The sequence below is a fragment of the Zingiber officinale genome, chromosome 9A (genome assembly GCF_018446385.1).
Source record: "Zingiber officinale cultivar Zhangliang chromosome 9A, Zo_v1.1, whole genome shotgun sequence".
Classification (NCBI taxonomy): Eukaryota; Viridiplantae; Streptophyta; class Magnoliopsida; order Zingiberales; family Zingiberaceae; genus Zingiber; species Zingiber officinale.
Window position 1 is genome coordinate 33,401,211 of NC_056002.1, and position 17,910 is coordinate 33,419,120.

The following is a 17,910-nucleotide window of genomic DNA, read 5'->3' on the forward strand; positions in this document are numbered from 1 at the left end:
TAAAAATATAACCATAGCATGTTTACAATGTTTTAAGAGCATTATGCCCAACACTTCATATACTGTTCATCCAAGACGCCCTCGTTCTATTGGAGGCATCTTTAATCTGACGGCTAGCAAAAGTGATTTTGCTCATCCGAGACGCCTCCACACATATGAGGCGCCTCGGGTCTTGAAGACTCCAAGACTCAACTTCAGAGTTGACTTTTTCTGACTTCTTTCTCGTGGGTGATGCTCCATCCATTTAGAGTTGAGATCATCTAAATTCAACTTCAATCTTCTCCTCGAGCAGATTTCCTCCTAGTTTCTCATCCATTGAACGCTTCACACGTATCTTTCTTGTCCACCCAATTTTTCGTCTCTCAGATGCACCAAGCTCATTAACTCGTTTCTCGTGCCACCCATCTCCCTCACTATATCTTCCTCTCAACTTCTTATGTTCATAAGTTCCTGAACACTTAGACATAGGACATCAAAATAACAACACTTAACTCAGTTGACCATATTAAAATTTACTCTCGGAGTACTTACAATGTAAGTCCAATCTGAATTAGAACAAACTCGTGGTAGTGCAAACTCACACAATAGTTATTGCATATATGCAAAAGAGAGAAAAGAGAAAAGAAAAGAGAAGATAGGGAAGAGATGTTTTATCTGTAGGAGAGAGAAAAGAGAAGAGAAAAATTAAGATTTGGTAGATGAGTAAAATGGATAAAAGATGTTGGGCAATTCTCGTTGTAAATATAATAATATCTTAATAATTAAAATTTAAAAGTAAAATAACATCGTGAACTCTCGATTACGTGCCTAACGAGCTGGTTTAACAATTTAAAAATGATATGTTAACGAACCGAAATCAAACTAAAGTCGTTTAATTTTTAATCGAGTTATTTCGAATTGAGATTGAGCCGTTGACGAACTATTTAATTTCATTACGAACAAAACTCGAGCTTAAGAATTAAAGTTTAAATCAAATTTAATCCAAGCTCAAACTTAGGAAAATACCAATCAAACCAAATTCGAACCTCTTTTTGTTCGGATTCGATTACACCCCTAGCCATGTGCAAATATTACTTGAGCTTCAAAAACAAACCAAAGGAAGCCTTTTTTTGCAAGAACGATGTTACCTCTTATAGCCTAGATAACCATATCTATATATAAGCCCCTTTTATTTCTAATAATTGAGGTGTTCGGCCCACTAATTCTAGAAGAGACGGCTTCACCTAACTAATCTTAGAGATAACAGTTTGTACTAGATTCACTAGTGGAGTAAATTTGAAAACAATTTTATACGCATTCAAAAGTCGATCAATAAAATATTTCCGAGTGTTTTATGATGCACCGCACCGATCGAGTACTATATGTCCAACTTGAAATCTTACATCACACAATTGTTGAAATTTTAGTTTACGACTTAGGTTCGTATCAATATTTGCACTGCACAGCAGATAATTTTAATGTCCATCATTGACCACAAATCATTATACTCACTAAAATAATTGTCGATTACTAAAAACTTGAGGAGACATGTTTTTTATATAAAAACACGGAATAGATAATGGAATATACAAACTATTCAACCTTTTTTGGGAGTCTTTTGTCAGAAACAAGTAAATGCCATTGAAAAAACAGGCAACAATTTGAGGGAAGATCGCTGTTTCGAGTCACTGCAGAGTAAGCGTATATTCATGATAACACGAGTAAGAGAACTAAGCGTCGGTATGGTCACAGGACTCTGAGCTGGGCAAGAAGGTCAGCACACAAGTCCAGAAACAGAAGCTGTGGACCACTGACCCTCTGCAAGTCGAGGAGATATTTCTCTTCCCTTGTCTTGTAAAGCTGAGCACAAGATGATATATATGTCATGTTAAGGCATTTTGCTTCGTTGTTGACTTGTATTATAGTTTCACTAGAGATAGAGTGGTTCTAACCTGAATTTCAAACTTCACTACAGCAGATCCTCTTCCAGCTTGGTCAGTTTCAACAATGGCTGACTCGTCGATGAAGCTATCGTTGGATCGAGGAGAGCTGTTAAGCATGCTTTCGGTATTGGGCAAGCCACGACAATAACGACATTTCATGTTGTAGTGTCCAATCTTTTTCCAGCAAACGTTTAGGTCTTGTAGAGCTTTGAGGACCTCAATCATGATTTCACGAGGATGAGCTCGGGACTGTTGATCAAAAAGGAAAAGGATTAAGTGAATGATTAATAAAGACAAGGAAGATAAATATGCAAGCACCTGAAGGCCGAGAGCCCATTTTCTTTCGCCAGAGAAAGTTTCTCTTGAACTGATTACTTGTTGCTCCATATAGCCTGGTTGGCGATGTGGTGCTGGAATGTTACTTGAACTCCTATGCAACAAATTATAATCCTACAAAAGGCACATTTAATACCAAAAACAGTCTGAGACCAAACAATCTGGAGTTCATATAATTCATAAATTTCCAAAAAGAAATTTTACATTGAAAAGAAAGTAGTTAGGATGTTTTGAAATTTCACTTGTATGTAGATATAGTTACGTGTCAATGAGACCGATCCAGAATAAACCAGTGCTTACCATAGTTTCTTGAAAATCACCGCCAAGGTAGCCACTAGTAGATCGGAACCGATTATCCAGAAGTAAGTAGTATGAAACAGTAGCCTAGATATTAACACTAGCAAATTAGCTATTGCTCCAGAAAGTAAAATTCTAACTCAAGATTTTTTTTATCGCATGAGATACCTCATTCTGAATCCTGTTATGAAGAGATTCAACCAACTGGTTCTTGTCAAAACCCATTTTAGTCACCTCCTGAAGGATGTCTTCATCGATCTGCAATAATGATAGACTGTGAGGCCAATTATAATGATGTCCTCAAAATATCGAACCAAGATCAGGATTGAAATTATAAGATTATATGGAAATAGCTAGAACACCAAAACATGTATCAGCGCCTAGAATTATATTTATCTAAAACATATAATGTTTGAAAACCTAAAGACTATCTGGAGATTGTATCTGAAGGGATCTGATATATCATCACTGAATAAATGTAATAGAATGCTGATTTGGACACATTTCCCCAATCAAAATTTGTTCTCAGTTGTCAATTACAAATAGACCGAACAATCTAATACTAGTTAATAAGAAACTTATAGAAGTATGTTTAAAAAAAGAGTACGACTTAACAATTGCTGAAACTGTACACCTTTTTAGCTTGCTGCGAAGTGTCTGGTGGAGGGACAGCAAGATATCGAGGAAGACGTGTTTTGAACCATGCATGTTCACGGATCTCTCGAATAGTTATTCTCTTCATAGGATCAACAATCAGCATTCTTGGAATCAAATCTCGTGCATGAGCAGGCAAATGGCTTGGAAGGGTATATATCCCGCCCTAAATTGTTGACCACCAAACTATTTTATTTGTCTATGAATTTGGAATACAAATTTTGAATGTAAAAGATACTTGCTTTTATTTTCTTAAATAAATTTGGGATGTTCTCATCATCAAAGGGAAGGGTCCCACAAAGAAGGGCATAGAGAATGACACCGCAACTCCACACATCTACCTCAGGTCCTGCATAAAGTTTTCCAGAAATTACCTGCAATGAAGAACAAAACATTTCAATAAAAATCATTGGAAAATAAAGCATCAGAAAAGTGGAGCATATAAATACCTCAGGAGCAGCATAATTTGGGCTTCCGCAGCTAGTCTTCAGAAAATGACCATCACGCATGACGTTACTTAAGCCAAAGTCAGCAATTTTAACATTACACTTTGAATCCAACAACAAGTTCTCTGGTTTCAAGTCCCGATGAACAACCATGTTTCTATGGCAATATTCAACGCCAGATATGATCTATTTGGCAAACACATGGATATTAGACCAAAAATGAAGGAAAGAAAGTCAGAAATGATTAGAGAATATAGAAACATGTCATACAAGAATTAATTGGTACATTCATCAAAACATCATTTAAAGCAGAGATCAAGATCAGTATGATTCACATAACAAAACATTCTTGATGAATCACTAAAATCAGGCACAATAAACCAAATATTTAGCTGAGGATAACTCTTGGAATGGTATGGAATAAACAAATTGAGTTTTTAGCCATTGAACTCACTTGACCAAGGCATGGATAAAACTTTAGAAAATAGAAATAATCACCGTCACAGAGAAAAATTCAGTCCATGGGCTTCAGTAAGAATTTTTCAGGTACCTGTTGGAAGAAATGACGGGCTTCATCCTCTTGTAGCCTTCCCTTTTCAACAATATAATCAAATAGCTCTCCCGACTTAACATACTCCATAACAACATAAATATCTGACAGAGTCTCAATCACCTCATAAAGACGGATGATATGAGGATGCATAAAGAGTCTTAATATTTTGATCTCTCGTCTCACTGCAGTACATAGAAATTACATTTAGGAAATATTAAAAATACTAAAGAGATAATTATGAGATCTATTGTGTTTAACAAGCGATTTCCTTCAATTCTTTTGAATAGATTACAGGGGTCTCTTTACTTCTGGTCAAAATACATGGATATGCATCAAATATTGCCATATGGAGTAGTTATAAACACAGTAAGGATAGCTGTGATAGACGAAGAAAGGCACAAATTAAAAATGAAAAAATCACTTGAAAGTGGTCTATAATCTGGATAGCTGTGATAGATCAAGAAGGGCACAAATTAACAATGAAAAGATCACTTGGAAGTGGTCTATAATCACATAATCTGAAGATAGTTTCTTATATTCCCTTTGATTAATGAGAGCCGCATGACTCCCTCAATGGGATCTTGGAATTGGAGTTCCTTAGCATGTGGATGATAGACAGAGAAGTGGACATCTCCTAGTAATTCAACAGTTAGGCAACGTCACTCAGTTAGGCCATACCTTTTTCTTCCATTTCCATGTTCTTTATTTTACGTCGGTTAAGAATCTTGATAGCCACCTTGTGCCCTGTCAACAAATGCTCTGCAATCTTAACTTTGCCAAATGATCCAATGCCAAGAGTCTTTCCTAGTTTATAATTTTGCAATACCACATCAGCACTGCCACCTCCTCTACCAGGTCCTTCCATTTTGACTGAAATATTGATAGAAGGAAATTTAGGGCGCTTTCTTCCCATATGTAGTTATGTAGAGAGGAAAACTCTTAAAATTATAAATTCTGGAATATACAATCTAGAAACATGACATGTGGATGATAGATCTTGAAAACTGAATATTTAGGATAAATAAGTTTACAGAAGTTTGAACAAGTAGAAAATCTAAACAGCAAACATACTGATCTCCATGTCAAAATGAAATTGCAGGGTTGTAATACGTTTATTCAAGAATGAATAGCAATATTAACTATTATATCAACCAAAAAATGCTCCAGCGATTAAATATTCACTATGAGGTTGTTATCGAGATCAGACACTCAAAAGCTGAGCTTTATGTATTCGAACTTTATTAGTTAAAATTTATGAACTGTCACAAAAAAAAGACTACACATATCTTCATCTATGCTTCATTGCTCTTAGTGAAATGTCAAATACCGATAAATTTCTTGATGGGAGAAGAAAGCTAGAGAAGAAGTCATCAAAGCTTTCCATGGTAAAACTTGTATACCCATTCCAGATTAAAACTTATGAAGCATTCAAAATCTAGAAAATAGCGTGTCTAGAACTCCTAGGTCATCAGCACGAGAAGCCTCTAAAATTTTGAAGGCAAACAGAACTGTAAGTAAAATCTGAAATTGTGTTGAACTACTAACAATTGCACGGCAGTAGCTATTACCAGAACAGGACCATAGAAATACCGCAAACAACAACAACAACGACAACTAAAATGAAATACTGATCGAAAAAAATAAGACAGAGTTAACCATGTAACTAAACTAGCTGGCCTCTTAAAGTAAGAAGCCACAAAAACAATTTATAGGAACCAAGATAATGTAAAATTAATGAACTTTCCGAACCCAAATAATTTGTGTAAACAATAAATTGTTCATTCCCAAACAAATTTCCCCAGAAAGGATAAGACGGCACGGAACCCGAGACCTCAGATTTTTCGCAGTTTTTTTTTTCCAGAAATCGGAGTGAACACGCAAAATAAAAAGGGGAAAAAACAAAAAGAAATCCCAGTGCTGAAACCCAACACACGAGATCCGAACACCGACCTGAATTTGCAGAGGCTCACGGCGGCCGGCGACAAAGTGGATTGAGGTCCTGAGCTACGTTTCGTAACACAGCGGAGAAGAGGAGGAGGAAGGGGATCGAGCTCTCGAAGAGTGTGGAAAGGGAGCCCCGACGACGACGACCGATGCAGGAATAAAAAAAAAAAAGTGGGAATCCAGTCACGGACACGACACCCTAACCTGGCAGCATCGATCGATTCCCCCAACAAGATGACCGGCGCCGAGCACCGTTGCTGGTTTTTATAGACTTGCTTTATGGCAACGAGATGGCGATGGTAATATTAAAAAAATTTGGTATAATATAAAATTTTGATATATTGACTAATTTAATATATTTCCATAATGTATATAAGGTATATTTATTTTTCAATATTTTTTTCCATCCTGTAAAAAATAATCAGCTTTTATTACGTTCAATAGCACGTTGTAAGAAAGATCTTATTTTATAGAATTACCTCTCGTCTTAACCAATACCATTATTGGTATCTTCTCGTCCACGTAGAAGTGAGTCACCCTTTTATTGGATTTATCGTTCCGAGTCAAAAAAAAAAAAAAAAAAAAAAAAAAAAATCTGTAAATTACGATGTGTGGGTGATACATGTCGACATCCTCAAAGCGGGCAGTAAATTTTCCATTTAACAGCTCCCAAAATTCACATTTATACTCCGCTTAATATTTACGATGTGTGGGTGAGTTTTTAAAATTGAATTCAAATTTTAACATTTTCATATTATTCATCAGATTTGATTCATTTACACTCCTAATTTTATTCTTGTATGTGTAATTTTTTTCTTTTCTTTTCTATATATTTTTTTGTTTTTGGTTCCTTCTCCATCTCTTCACAGAGAAAGGAGAATAAGATAGAAGCAATTGTGAAAGGTGACTTATTAGTTAACCATACATGGAAATTTTCAAATCACATGAAGGATAAGTAGTAGTGTTATTTGAATTTATCATCTACATTTACATCTAAATGACATATTCAAATATGAGATTACAGAAACCGGCTATTCACTCCTTTTAGGAGGCTGATCATTTAATCGAAATAACATATCTCCATATAATTAAAACTTTTTATGCGCATCTCTACATTTTTTTTACTGATAAGTTTTTAAAAATCAATGCTTAAATAATATTTATCCAAAATTAGTATTTTTTTTAAATAAATACTATATATATATATATATATATATATATATATATATATATATATATATATATATATATATTACAAAATCCATAAAAATAGAAAAAAAATCTCCAAATATATTCATTTAAATTTTTATGGTTACTTTTACTATTTTAGAAGAAAATAGACCAAAATATCTTAAACTAATTAACTTTATATAATTAAAACTTTTTATGCGCATCTCTACATTTTTTTTACTGATAAATTTTTAAAAATCAAAACTTAAATAATAATTATCAAACTTAGTATTTTTTTTAAATAAATACTATATATATATATATATATATATTACAAAATCCATAAAAATAAGGAAAAAAAATCTTCAAAGATATTCATTTAGATTTTTATGGTTACTTTTACAATTTTAGAAGAAAATAGACCAAAATATCTTAAACTAATTAACTTTATTTAAAATAGGAGAATATTAGTAATTTTTATCCCTTTTTTATCGTTATAATTATCCTTTCCTTTATTTACGCTGCGGGCCCGAGCAGAGGGACCCGTTTTATACCACCAAGTGTTCAATACCTTTTCGCAAACACTTCACCACTCGACAATGCACCCGTTTCCCGCGACGCGTGGCCCACGTCAGCGGGCGTGGTAGTTAAACCAATCGGATGATCTCTACGTGGGCCCGCTGTCGGACCCGTCAAAACCTTTAGGTATTGGACGTGTCGGCATCTGGTGCATCTCGTCTCGAGAATAAATTGAAGACTCCACGTCCTCCTTTTTCGCGTGGTGTCGTTTTCCTTTCTCAGGTGAAACAGAGAAGGGGAAAGAGTAGTTCCCAACGCAGCGGACGGCGACGACGTGCTTCTCTCTTCCATCAGATTTGGTTTTCTGATTAAGGTATACTGGTTTCCTGTACCCCCTTGTTCAATTGCTCACCGGATCGCTGTGAGATCGCCTTCGATTTATGTTTTCTGGTAGTGTTTTGATGCCGATCCCGATCTTGTGGCTTGGTATTAATTCCTAATGAAGTCTGTGCTTGTTTGGTTGATTTCTGCCGACTTTCTTTTTCCTATTTGGTTTGATCTTTGGTTTTTTTTGGCTGGTTCGTCTGCTGTTATCAGAGACCGCGTTTTTTAAGGCTAAATTTCAGGATATTTATTGCGTTGTCTTGTGTAATTTCACTTTCGAGTTATATTAGCGGTTTCGTCGTAAGAAGACATGTTGTCGTACATTACAATTTTCCTGGCGTCGGATCATGGTTTAATTGCGAAGCTTCTGAAGGTTTGGGGAATAGACTGCTATCTGATTTTATTTTATTTTATTGTTTGATTTTCGGGATGAACCGGAGCTTTAGATGCATCTGATTTGATTTTTGGATCCTTTTGTCTATTGATTTTACTTCAGTTTTTGACGCTTTATCTTCTTACATTGATTATTTTCTTAACTTCTTAATTTGATTTTGTAGTGATATGATTTAGTGAACTTAGGATTTCTACCCATTGATTATGTCGTGGTTTTGTTATTTTGGAACGGTGTCAATACTAACCTGTTTCTCAATTGCGCTATGTAATTTTCTCTCTTTTTCGGTAATAAAATTAGAAATGATTTGTGTTCAACTGCTACGTGGCATGGCTGCCATATCATTTTGGCATCAACGCCACATTAATTTTCCAAGTATTTAATTGGTCTCATATACATCATAATGCCTGTCCTTCTATCTTAACTCTAATCTTTTATCTGCACATAAGTTCCACTTATGTTATTAATATAAATATTATATAACTTAAGTTTTCTCATATCCATCTTTTAGTTTTATTCTTAAATCTCATGTAGTATTCACAAATCACATTAAAATATAGCACAAGAATTGTTCATCTGACCTATATAGGCTACCCATGTAGGCTGTAGCACCTGTTGGAGCAAAAGGTGATCGCCAGCTAGGGCAAAATGCCCTTGCCCTTGTGATTTACTTGCCCTATCTTGTCCTAGGGAGGTTAGACACACAATGACATTTTGCATCCGCTGTTAATTAACCCCAAGATCTATTGGAGCAAGCATCCAAGTAGTTACCAACTTCTGTAGCACCTGCGGACCATGACATGATACCAACTCAATAAAATATCAACATCAAGGTCTGCTTAGGTTAACAGTTTGTCTACCAAGTTACACCTTTATTACCCACCTTCTTCTTTGGTGCTAGTGCTAGAACAGCTCGAACCTGTCCCTTTCTACTACTCCTTAATCATGGTAACAACCCAATGAATGGGATGAAAGGCAAAAGTAGTGTAGGATTCTGTTGCAATTTTGTGGTGGCAGGGATTGGGTCACAATGTCTTTGTCTCTTTGACATGAAGCCAATAGAGGTGGCTAGTGGTGAACAAAGATGTGGATTGACCTAGAAAGTGGCTCATGAGCTGTGTAATACTTTGATGAAGAAGTTGGATGTCGAAGACCGGTAGGAGGAGTTCTATAGCAGCAATTTGGTGGATCAAAGAAGAGGGGTCTATGTCTGTTGTTGCATCAATGTCTGCTCTCGTTGGCTGATGCTTGGAGAATGAAGAAAGTATGGCTGATCTTGGAGATGGTGATTTGGTTAGACTTTAGACTTTAGAGGACTGGGTTGCAGTTTGTGGCTGTGGATGCTAGCTATATGTTATCGAAAAGAGGAAGTTTGGAAGGTGGGTGAAACTGCAATCTTCCTCCTCTGATGAATAAGAATACCTTTTTCTCTTAAAAAAGATAACTATTGGTCTTTGAATGAAGAAGAGGGACGGTGCTAGAAGGGAAGAAGTGCGTTGTGCATGTTTTATCTTGGGTGTAGAAGGTGTAAATGAATTTGGGATTTGGGTATTAGAGATGTAAATGGGTAGACGGCTTATTAGGCCAGAAGACATTCTAGTTCGCATTTTGCTAAGTTGAGATGCTAGACTTGATACTCTTTGGAAATGTTATGCTAGATTTTTTTTTTAGATTTGAAAAAATAACAAAAAATTGTACTATATTTATTGTTTCTTCTTTTGTTAAGTGTTTGGAAGGGGAACCTTGGCGAACGGTAAAATTGTTGCCATTTGACTTGGAGGTATCCTGCATTGGCAAGAGCTTCATACATCGGGCTGTCTTTGTTAAGTGTTTTGCATGCTTTCCATGATATTGGTATTTGGCACAGACCTTATTCCTAGTTGTCTGAGGTCAAATCGCGTCAAAAACCAAGGCCAACCAAAAAGTTACTTGACTTGATATATTCAGCTTGTGGCTATCTGTTTTTGAAAATAAGCTCTTATTTTTCAATTTGTGCAGCTGACAACATGCTGAGGAGTCACCAGACTGAAAATGTTTGGAAACATCAAGTGACTGGTGTTCGAAAAGGACGAACTGTGCCCCAGTATCCAACTGAAAGGCCTTCAGATGTTCAACAACAAGGACACTATGCTGAATGTGAACAGGATCAGTATTCTCAGCAAGGTCGTGGTGACAAGGGTTATTATCAGCGTAAATTTGGTGGGAAATCACATGTAAGTTCATCAGAACAGCCCGATGGTCCTGCACCAGGAAATGGAAGAAGTGGTTTGCCCCATCCAAGTGGTGGAAAGTCATCCAAGCAAAGGTATTTAGTCAAAGGAAGTAGTGCTATTCCTGGTGGGCATGGGGCTGGTTTGTCAGTTGCAGGTGCATCAAGGCCACCGGCTCCCGATCTGCACCAAGCATCAGTAGAGACAAGGTTATTACATCAATCAGTGGACTCTCTTGCACAACATTTTCAGCAAGTGACTGTTGAGGGTACAACAATAAGTGAAACAATTCATCCTGCGGTTCCTGCTTCTAGCAAGTCTTTAAGTTTTCCATTGCGTCCTGGAAAAGGTAGCATTGGCATCCGTTGTGTGGTGAAGGCGAACCACTTCTTGGCCGAGTTACCTGATAAAGTCCTTCACCATTATGATGTTAGTTTTAACTGCCTAGTACTGATCTCTTTTTCTTATATTTTTTATTCAGTATCCTAATAATTGATTCTGTTTATTTTTCACACTCATCCACAGGTTTCAATTATGCCTGAAGATAAATCTCGAGCTGTCAATCGAGCTGTAATTCACCAGCTAGTGAGTTTGTACAGGGGTTCTCACTTGGGTGGACGATTACCGGTCTATGATGGTCGAAAAAGTCTCTACACTGCGGGACCACTTCCATTCACTTCTACAGAATTTCAGATCATTTTATCTAACGAGGATGATGGTTCAGGCAAACAGAGGTCAATTTCTGAAGTTTTGCAATTCTTTTCAAACTTACCGTAAAAAGGTTCCTGAAGGATATCTATTTGTTTGCAGGAAGTCAAAATCATTTGGAGTTGTTATTAAGCTGGTTGCCAAGGTGGATCTTCATCACCTGAAAATGTTTTTATCTGGACAAATAGCTGATGCTCCTCATGAAGCTCTACAAGTTCTTGATATTGTGCTTCGAGAATTGCCGACCACAAGGTAAGGATTGACGCACAGACAAAGCTTTTACATTTTTAGATTTTCTCAGAGAATAATTTCCTGATATTGATTGTAGATATTCTCCAATTGGCCGGTCCTTTTATTCACCAAGTTTAGGCAGGAGACAACGACTTGGTGAAGGTTTAGAAAGCTGGCCAGGTTTTTACCAAAGCATTCGTCCGACACAGATGGGTCTCTCACTAAATATTGGTATTAAGATACCTTCTTCCAAACATCTGTTCTATTCTATTCAAAGTTACCCTCTTTGCTAAGTTTATTACTAAATGTAAAGAAGTGGAACTTAAATTATGAAATATCTATCTTCTTTGCTTCATTTAGTTTTAAGAACTTTCCTCGACAAATTATTGGAACATTGTTTGTTGATTTAATATTAACATGTCTGTATCGGTTCCATGTTTATATACACCTTTGTATATTTGTCACATGCTCATAATTTCTCTTTATGTAGACTTGTCTTCTACTGCTTTCATTGAGCCCCTTCTAGTGGTTGATTTTGTCGCTCAGTTGTTGAAGAAAGACATCAGAGCAAGACTCCATGATGCTGATCGAGTAAAGGTAGATTTTCAGAGTTGTTTATCCTCATTTTGCTTGCCTTTTCATTCAATTGTAATAGAATTTTGTCATTCTCTGTTCTTGTAAGCTTGTTCCTTGTTAAAAAGACAATTCTCTGGAAGATTGTTATTTTTGGTATTCATTTGCACAAGTAGATGCACATAATCATTTATCTCTGTGATTATCTCCTATATGTATCCTCCAGATCAAGAAAGCACTAAGAGGAGTGAGGATAGAGGTAACCCATCGGGGAAATATGCGCAGGAAATATCGCATTTTTGATTTAACATCGCAACCAACTAGTGAGCTGACGTATGTGCCTTCTCTGGTATATTTTCTTTGTTTTTTTCTCGAGTTTTACTAATATTTTTCATCCTCTTATATGATTTGTCATGTAGTTTCCCCGTGGATGAAAGAGGAAATTTGAAGTCTGTTGTTCAGTATTTTCGAGAAACTTATGGTTTTACAATCCAACATACCCATTTACCTTGCTTGCAAGTCGGTAACAAGCAGAAGCCTAATTATTTACCTATGGAGGTGATTACTTCTTTTAAATACCACTTGTTTAGTTGGTTGACTACAGGAATTTAGAATCTCTCTCCCTCTTTTTCTTGTCATGCTTCTTTCCATCCTTTAGGTTTGTAAAATCGTTGAAGGTCAGAGATATTCAAAAAGATTAAATCAGGATCAAATAACTGCTCTTCTAAAGGGTACTTGTCAGGTTCCTTATGATCGGGAATATAACATTTTGCAGGTATACACTATTTGGACCTCAGATTACTATGTTCTTTGATTGCTTGAATGTTTTGAGTTATTGTCAAACACCTTCTATATATTGAATTTAGTTTATTTTCTTGATGGGTTATATTTACTTTTAATTGGTTAGATTTAGCTTTGATGAGTTTCTTTTTCCATTTTTTTCAAATTATATAAATTATGGTTCTTATCGAATCTTATTGGATCACATTGAATCATATACCTTGTTTTTTATTTATGGTTTATATCTATACATATGAATTGTACTGCATTGCATGATGCCACCTAAAAATCTGACAATTATGCAGATATGTCACTTGTGCTAAAAGTTTAACAAAAAGAAACTGTGCTATCCAAAAATTGATGTACCATAGAAATTTGTCTGCATGAGTCTTTCTTTCTTCTCTTAGTTTGTGTTTATCAAGCCCTACTCTCTTATGCACGGTGCCCATTCTTTTCAATCTTAGATACACTCCATCTTACATATATTTTTGCAAAAATTATCAGACAGTTCAACACAATGCTTACGAATCTGACCAATATGCCAAAGAATTTGGCATCAAAATTAGCAACAAACTTGCGTCAGTAGAGGCACGCATTTTACCGGCTCCACGGGTATGCAGCATTTGATCAATCTTAGTGTTCAATGACATTTTCATGTCTAATTGTCAATATTCTGATGATTATCTAATTCTTTGTGACATTTTCGTGTCTAATTGTCAATATGCTGATGATTATCTAATTCTTTGTGTAGCTTAAATACCATGATACTGGCAGGGAGAAAGATTGCTTGCCGAGAGTTGGCCAGTGGAATATGATGAATAAGGTTTGCATATATTCTAACACATGTTTGCTTATATTTGCGATTTGTAAAATGGATATTTGTTGAAGTTGTATTTACATGGTGGTGAAGTTGTATTTACGATCTGGCTTTTAGCATTGCATAGTGTCTGAGCAATTCATTTTGCTTCCCTGATTTAAATTTTTGTGCAATTTTCAATTTGTTAATCCAGAAAATGGTGAATGGTGGAAAAGTAAATTGCTGGACCTGTATCAATTTTTCACCGAATGTCCCAGAACATATTGCAAGACAGTTTTGCTATCAGCTTGCATTGATGTGTCAGACATCTGGGATGGTATATAATGCTTTTGCTTTGTGTTTATTTTTCTGTAAATTTACCTTTTGCTAACGTGATATATGGTATACCTATAACCAAATCAACTTTATTGCTACAGGAATTTTCACTTAATCCGATTTTTCCTCCATTAAGTGCAAGGCCAAATCAAATGGAACGATCTTTAAATGCTCTGTATTTGAATGCAATGAATATTCTCCGTCCACAAAAGAAACAACTTGATTTGCTCATTGTTATTCTGCCAGATAATAATGGTTCCCTTTACGGTAGGTTATCTTGTGAACTCCTGTAGGCCCAATGTCTTATTGAATTTTCATTATTTTTTGCTCAAGTACATGTTTTGCAACTCAATGCATAATTGTTTTTGATTATTTTAGCTTGACTACATGTTCTGCAACTCTTTTTTCTGAGCTTCTAATAAACATCCATTGTCTTGTGTAGGTGATTTAAAGAGGATTTGTGAGACGGAGCTTGGAGTGATCTCACAATGCTGTTTAACGAAACATGTTTTCAAAATGAGCAAGCACTATCTGGCCAATGTTTCCCTCAAAATAAATGTCAAGGTTAGTTTGTATAATTTGTCAGTGCAACTCTGCAGCCTATCATTATATTGATTGATATCAGTCGATATGATTGAAACATATTTATTCTGCTTGTCAAATCGTTAATGGTACAATGTTTGTAAGGGTAAATGTTATCGCACCGCTCATGCCAACAACATTTTCAGTGGTACTAACCAACATAAGGTCTATCTCAGCTGATAGAGTTCAGAACCAGAGGAGGCAAGAGCCTATCATTATACTGATTGATATCAGTCGATATGATTGAAACATATTTATTCTGCTTGTCAAATCGTTAATGGTACAATGTTTGTAAGGGTAATGTTATTGCACCGCCCATGCCAACAACATTTTCAGTGGTACTAACCAACATAAGGTCTATCTCAGCTGATAGAGTTCAGAACCAGAGGAGGCAAGATTTTGTTTTATGGTGTGTCCTTCAATTTCATTTTGTGGGCACGAAGAGGATAAAAAACACTAAAAAAAAGAGGGGAAGCACCAACAACAAAGAGAAGTGGCATTCATATATCCAGATTTTTTTACTTGTGCTTGTTCTAATTCTAATTGTGTAAATTCAACTCCAACTTGTGTGAAGAAATGAATTCTAATAACAATTATCCTAGAAGCAAGCACTATTTATTAGTATTGTACGAGTACTCCTATTTGATGCATGACACTTGTTTTATTAGTAGGCAAATATAATCATTAATTGACACGGCATGATATTGTGACATACTATTCCAACTAGAGACTGAAACTCTAGCATTGGAAATGCTACTTTTACTTGACAATTGATACTTCTAATTCAATATCACCAACTAATACATCTTACTATGGATATACAATTCTCTCTGTCTCCTGTTTTGACTAGATCCTTTTTATATTTTATATTCTTTATTCAATTGAGCAGGCTGGTGGAAGAAATACTGTACTTATGGATGCTGTGAATAAGTCCATACCAATTGTTTGTGATGCACCTACAATTATATTTGGTGCTGACGTAACACACCCCCATCCTGGAGAAGACTCTAGCCCATCAATTGCAGCAGTAAGATAAAAATGCTATCTGAATGATAAATGTCATTCTCCTATTTTATGCTCAACTTTTGTGTTTAAATTATTGTCAGGTTGTTGCTTCTCAAGATTGGCCTGAGATAACAAATTATGCCGGTTTGGTTTCTGCTCAAGCACACCGTCAAGAATTGATTACAGATCTTTTCAAAGAGCGATCAGACCCTCAGGGGGGAACTGTTGTGAGCGGAATGATTAGGTATCTTTTGTGTCCCATCTTGTTCTAGTTCAGATGCAATATTATGCTCATTTGCATCATAATTTATACGTGTGTGACATGTTTTTTCAGAGATCTTATTCTTTCCTTCCAAGAAGCTACTAATTTAAGACCTGAGCGAATTATATTTTATCGGTGAGCGTTTTGAAATTGTTTTCCATTGTCAATTTTCAAGTCATCATGGTCACTATGATCAACGCAGGGATGGAGTGAGTGAGGGGCAATTCTATCAAGTTTTATTTCACGAACTCAACGCAATTAGAAAGGTATTAAGCATCTATATCTCAGTGCAGATTATGGTTTTTTTTGGGTAATTTATCAAGTACGCACTTAACTTTCAATAATATCTCAACTTTTGTATTTATGAAAGGGTGTACTTATATCCCAAAATACGTTTCTCTTTAAAAAAGAAAATAAAACAAACTCTGATATAGTGATACTAGTGCGGACCAGCGCAATGGATGAAAACAATGATCTGTCATGGACTTTGGCCACGAAGTCATGGTCTATGGCTTCGAAATCACGGCCAGACTAGTCCTGGCGCCTCTGACGGTGGAGACTGACCTGGCTGTGATTGGCAACCGTGATTAGCGTACCAATCTATTGACAGCCGTGACAGTCATTGCTATTGTAGTTGCGCTCTGAGGTTTTTTTTTATTATTATTATTTTATTAATTAGAAGGGTATTTTAGGAAATTAGTGCACCCTTTTTATAAATATAGAAGTTTTCAGGTATTATTGAAAGTTATGCATCCTTTGTTTGATTGTCATTTTTTTCCCTGCATATTTATCTTCCCTAATCATTTTTCTTCAATAAATATTCTCAGGCGTGCGCCTCCCTGGCAAATTTTCATCCACGAATAACCTTTATAGTTGTTCAGAAAAGACATCATACTAGGCTTTTTGCGAATAATCACGATGATCGCCGTTCTGTCGATAAGAGTGGAAATATACTACCTGGTTAGTCCCCCCTTCCGATTTTACTGCTGCATCGATATGCAGCTTTTGATCTCAGTCTTCCAGAAGTTATTAAGTTTGTTTTGTGTCGGAATTTAGGTACTGTTGTGGATTCTAAGATTTGTCATCCTACCGAGTTTGACTTCTACTTGTGCAGTCATGCCGGCATTCAAGTAATTTAGTAAATTTTGTTCGTTGGTTTTTGTACTCAAATTTATAACTTCGCCGTGCAATGTTTTTGAACACGGTGTTTCCTATGATAGGGCACTAGTCGACCGGCTCATTATCATGTCTTGTGGGACGAGAACAACTTCACTGCTGACCAATTGCAAAGCTTAACCAACAACCTGTGTTACACGTAGTTTTCTTATCTTCTACCGTTATTTCAATTAAGATATAGCTCTACTCATTCTGCCTTTAATGTTCTCGCAGCTATGCTAGGTGCACGCGATCAGTTTCGATAGGTAAGTTATTTGTTAGTTTGGGATTCACCTAAACTTCTCTCCTCTTCTAGGCATCTGACTAGACTCATTTCTTGTTTCACGTAGTTCCTCCTGCATACTATGCTCATCTGGCTGCATTCCGTGCCCGATTTTACATGGAACCTCAAACATCTGACAGTAGTTCGACGGCTACTGGAGCGGTTGGTCAGGGTACACAGAAAAACTCGCGTCCTGACGATGTTTTTGTTAAACCCCTTCCAGCGATAAAAGATAATGTGAAGAAGGTCATGTTTTATTGTTAAACCAATCCTATTCCGAACTAAAGTACAGTACTGATTCTGTTAGTTTGCGGTTGCTATTCGATATGTTTACTTACACTTTTATGTTATCTTATCGGGTAGGTGGTCAGAG

The 17,910-nt window shown here is 36.1% G+C and overlaps 2 protein-coding genes across 3 annotated transcripts; one reads left to right on the plus strand and one right to left on the minus strand.

Moving 5' to 3' along the window:
• Positions 1 to 1,449: 1,449 nt before the first annotated feature.
• On the minus strand, positions 1,450 to 6,424 carry LOC122020301 (SNF1-related protein kinase catalytic subunit alpha KIN10-like). 2 transcript variants are annotated; one of them, XM_042578170.1, is made up of 12 exons: positions 6,159 to 6,424; positions 5,035 to 5,078; positions 4,887 to 4,952; positions 4,206 to 4,390; positions 3,659 to 3,841; positions 3,452 to 3,583; positions 3,190 to 3,375; positions 2,724 to 2,813; positions 2,559 to 2,642; positions 2,241 to 2,372; positions 1,932 to 2,171; positions 1,450 to 1,839 (listed from the first exon to the last, which is right to left on the minus strand). In XM_042578170.1, the coding sequence occupies exons 3-12, from the start codon at positions 4,903 to 4,905 to the stop codon at positions 1,726 to 1,728; spliced, it is 1,365 nt and encodes a 454-aa protein (XP_042434104.1). In that variant the 5' UTR covers positions 4,906 to 4,952; positions 5,035 to 5,078; positions 6,159 to 6,424; the 3' UTR covers positions 1,450 to 1,725. The 2 variants fall into 2 exon arrangements, with proteins under 2 accessions (XP_042434104.1, XP_042434103.1); XM_042578169.1 differs by having other exon boundaries at positions 4,887 to 5,078.
• Positions 6,425 to 8,064: 1,640 nt separating this feature from the next.
• LOC122018931 (protein argonaute 1C-like) lies at positions 8,065 to 17,887 on the plus strand. Its single transcript, XM_042576406.1, has 23 exons — positions 8,065 to 8,214; positions 10,615 to 11,255; positions 11,352 to 11,560; positions 11,637 to 11,786; positions 11,863 to 11,996; positions 12,256 to 12,362; positions 12,565 to 12,671; positions 12,758 to 12,896; positions 12,997 to 13,113; positions 13,623 to 13,730; positions 13,870 to 13,941; positions 14,129 to 14,251; positions 14,352 to 14,517; positions 14,693 to 14,814; positions 15,722 to 15,859; positions 15,939 to 16,081; positions 16,172 to 16,234; positions 16,302 to 16,365; positions 16,927 to 17,059; positions 17,156 to 17,229; positions 17,320 to 17,414; positions 17,489 to 17,520; positions 17,605 to 17,887. Exons 2-23 carry the CDS (start codon positions 10,623 to 10,625, stop codon positions 17,799 to 17,801), a joined length of 3,126 nt encoding a protein of 1,041 aa, XP_042432340.1. The 5' UTR covers positions 8,065 to 8,214; positions 10,615 to 10,622; the 3' UTR covers positions 17,802 to 17,887.
• Positions 17,888 to 17,910: the final 23 nt, after the last annotated feature.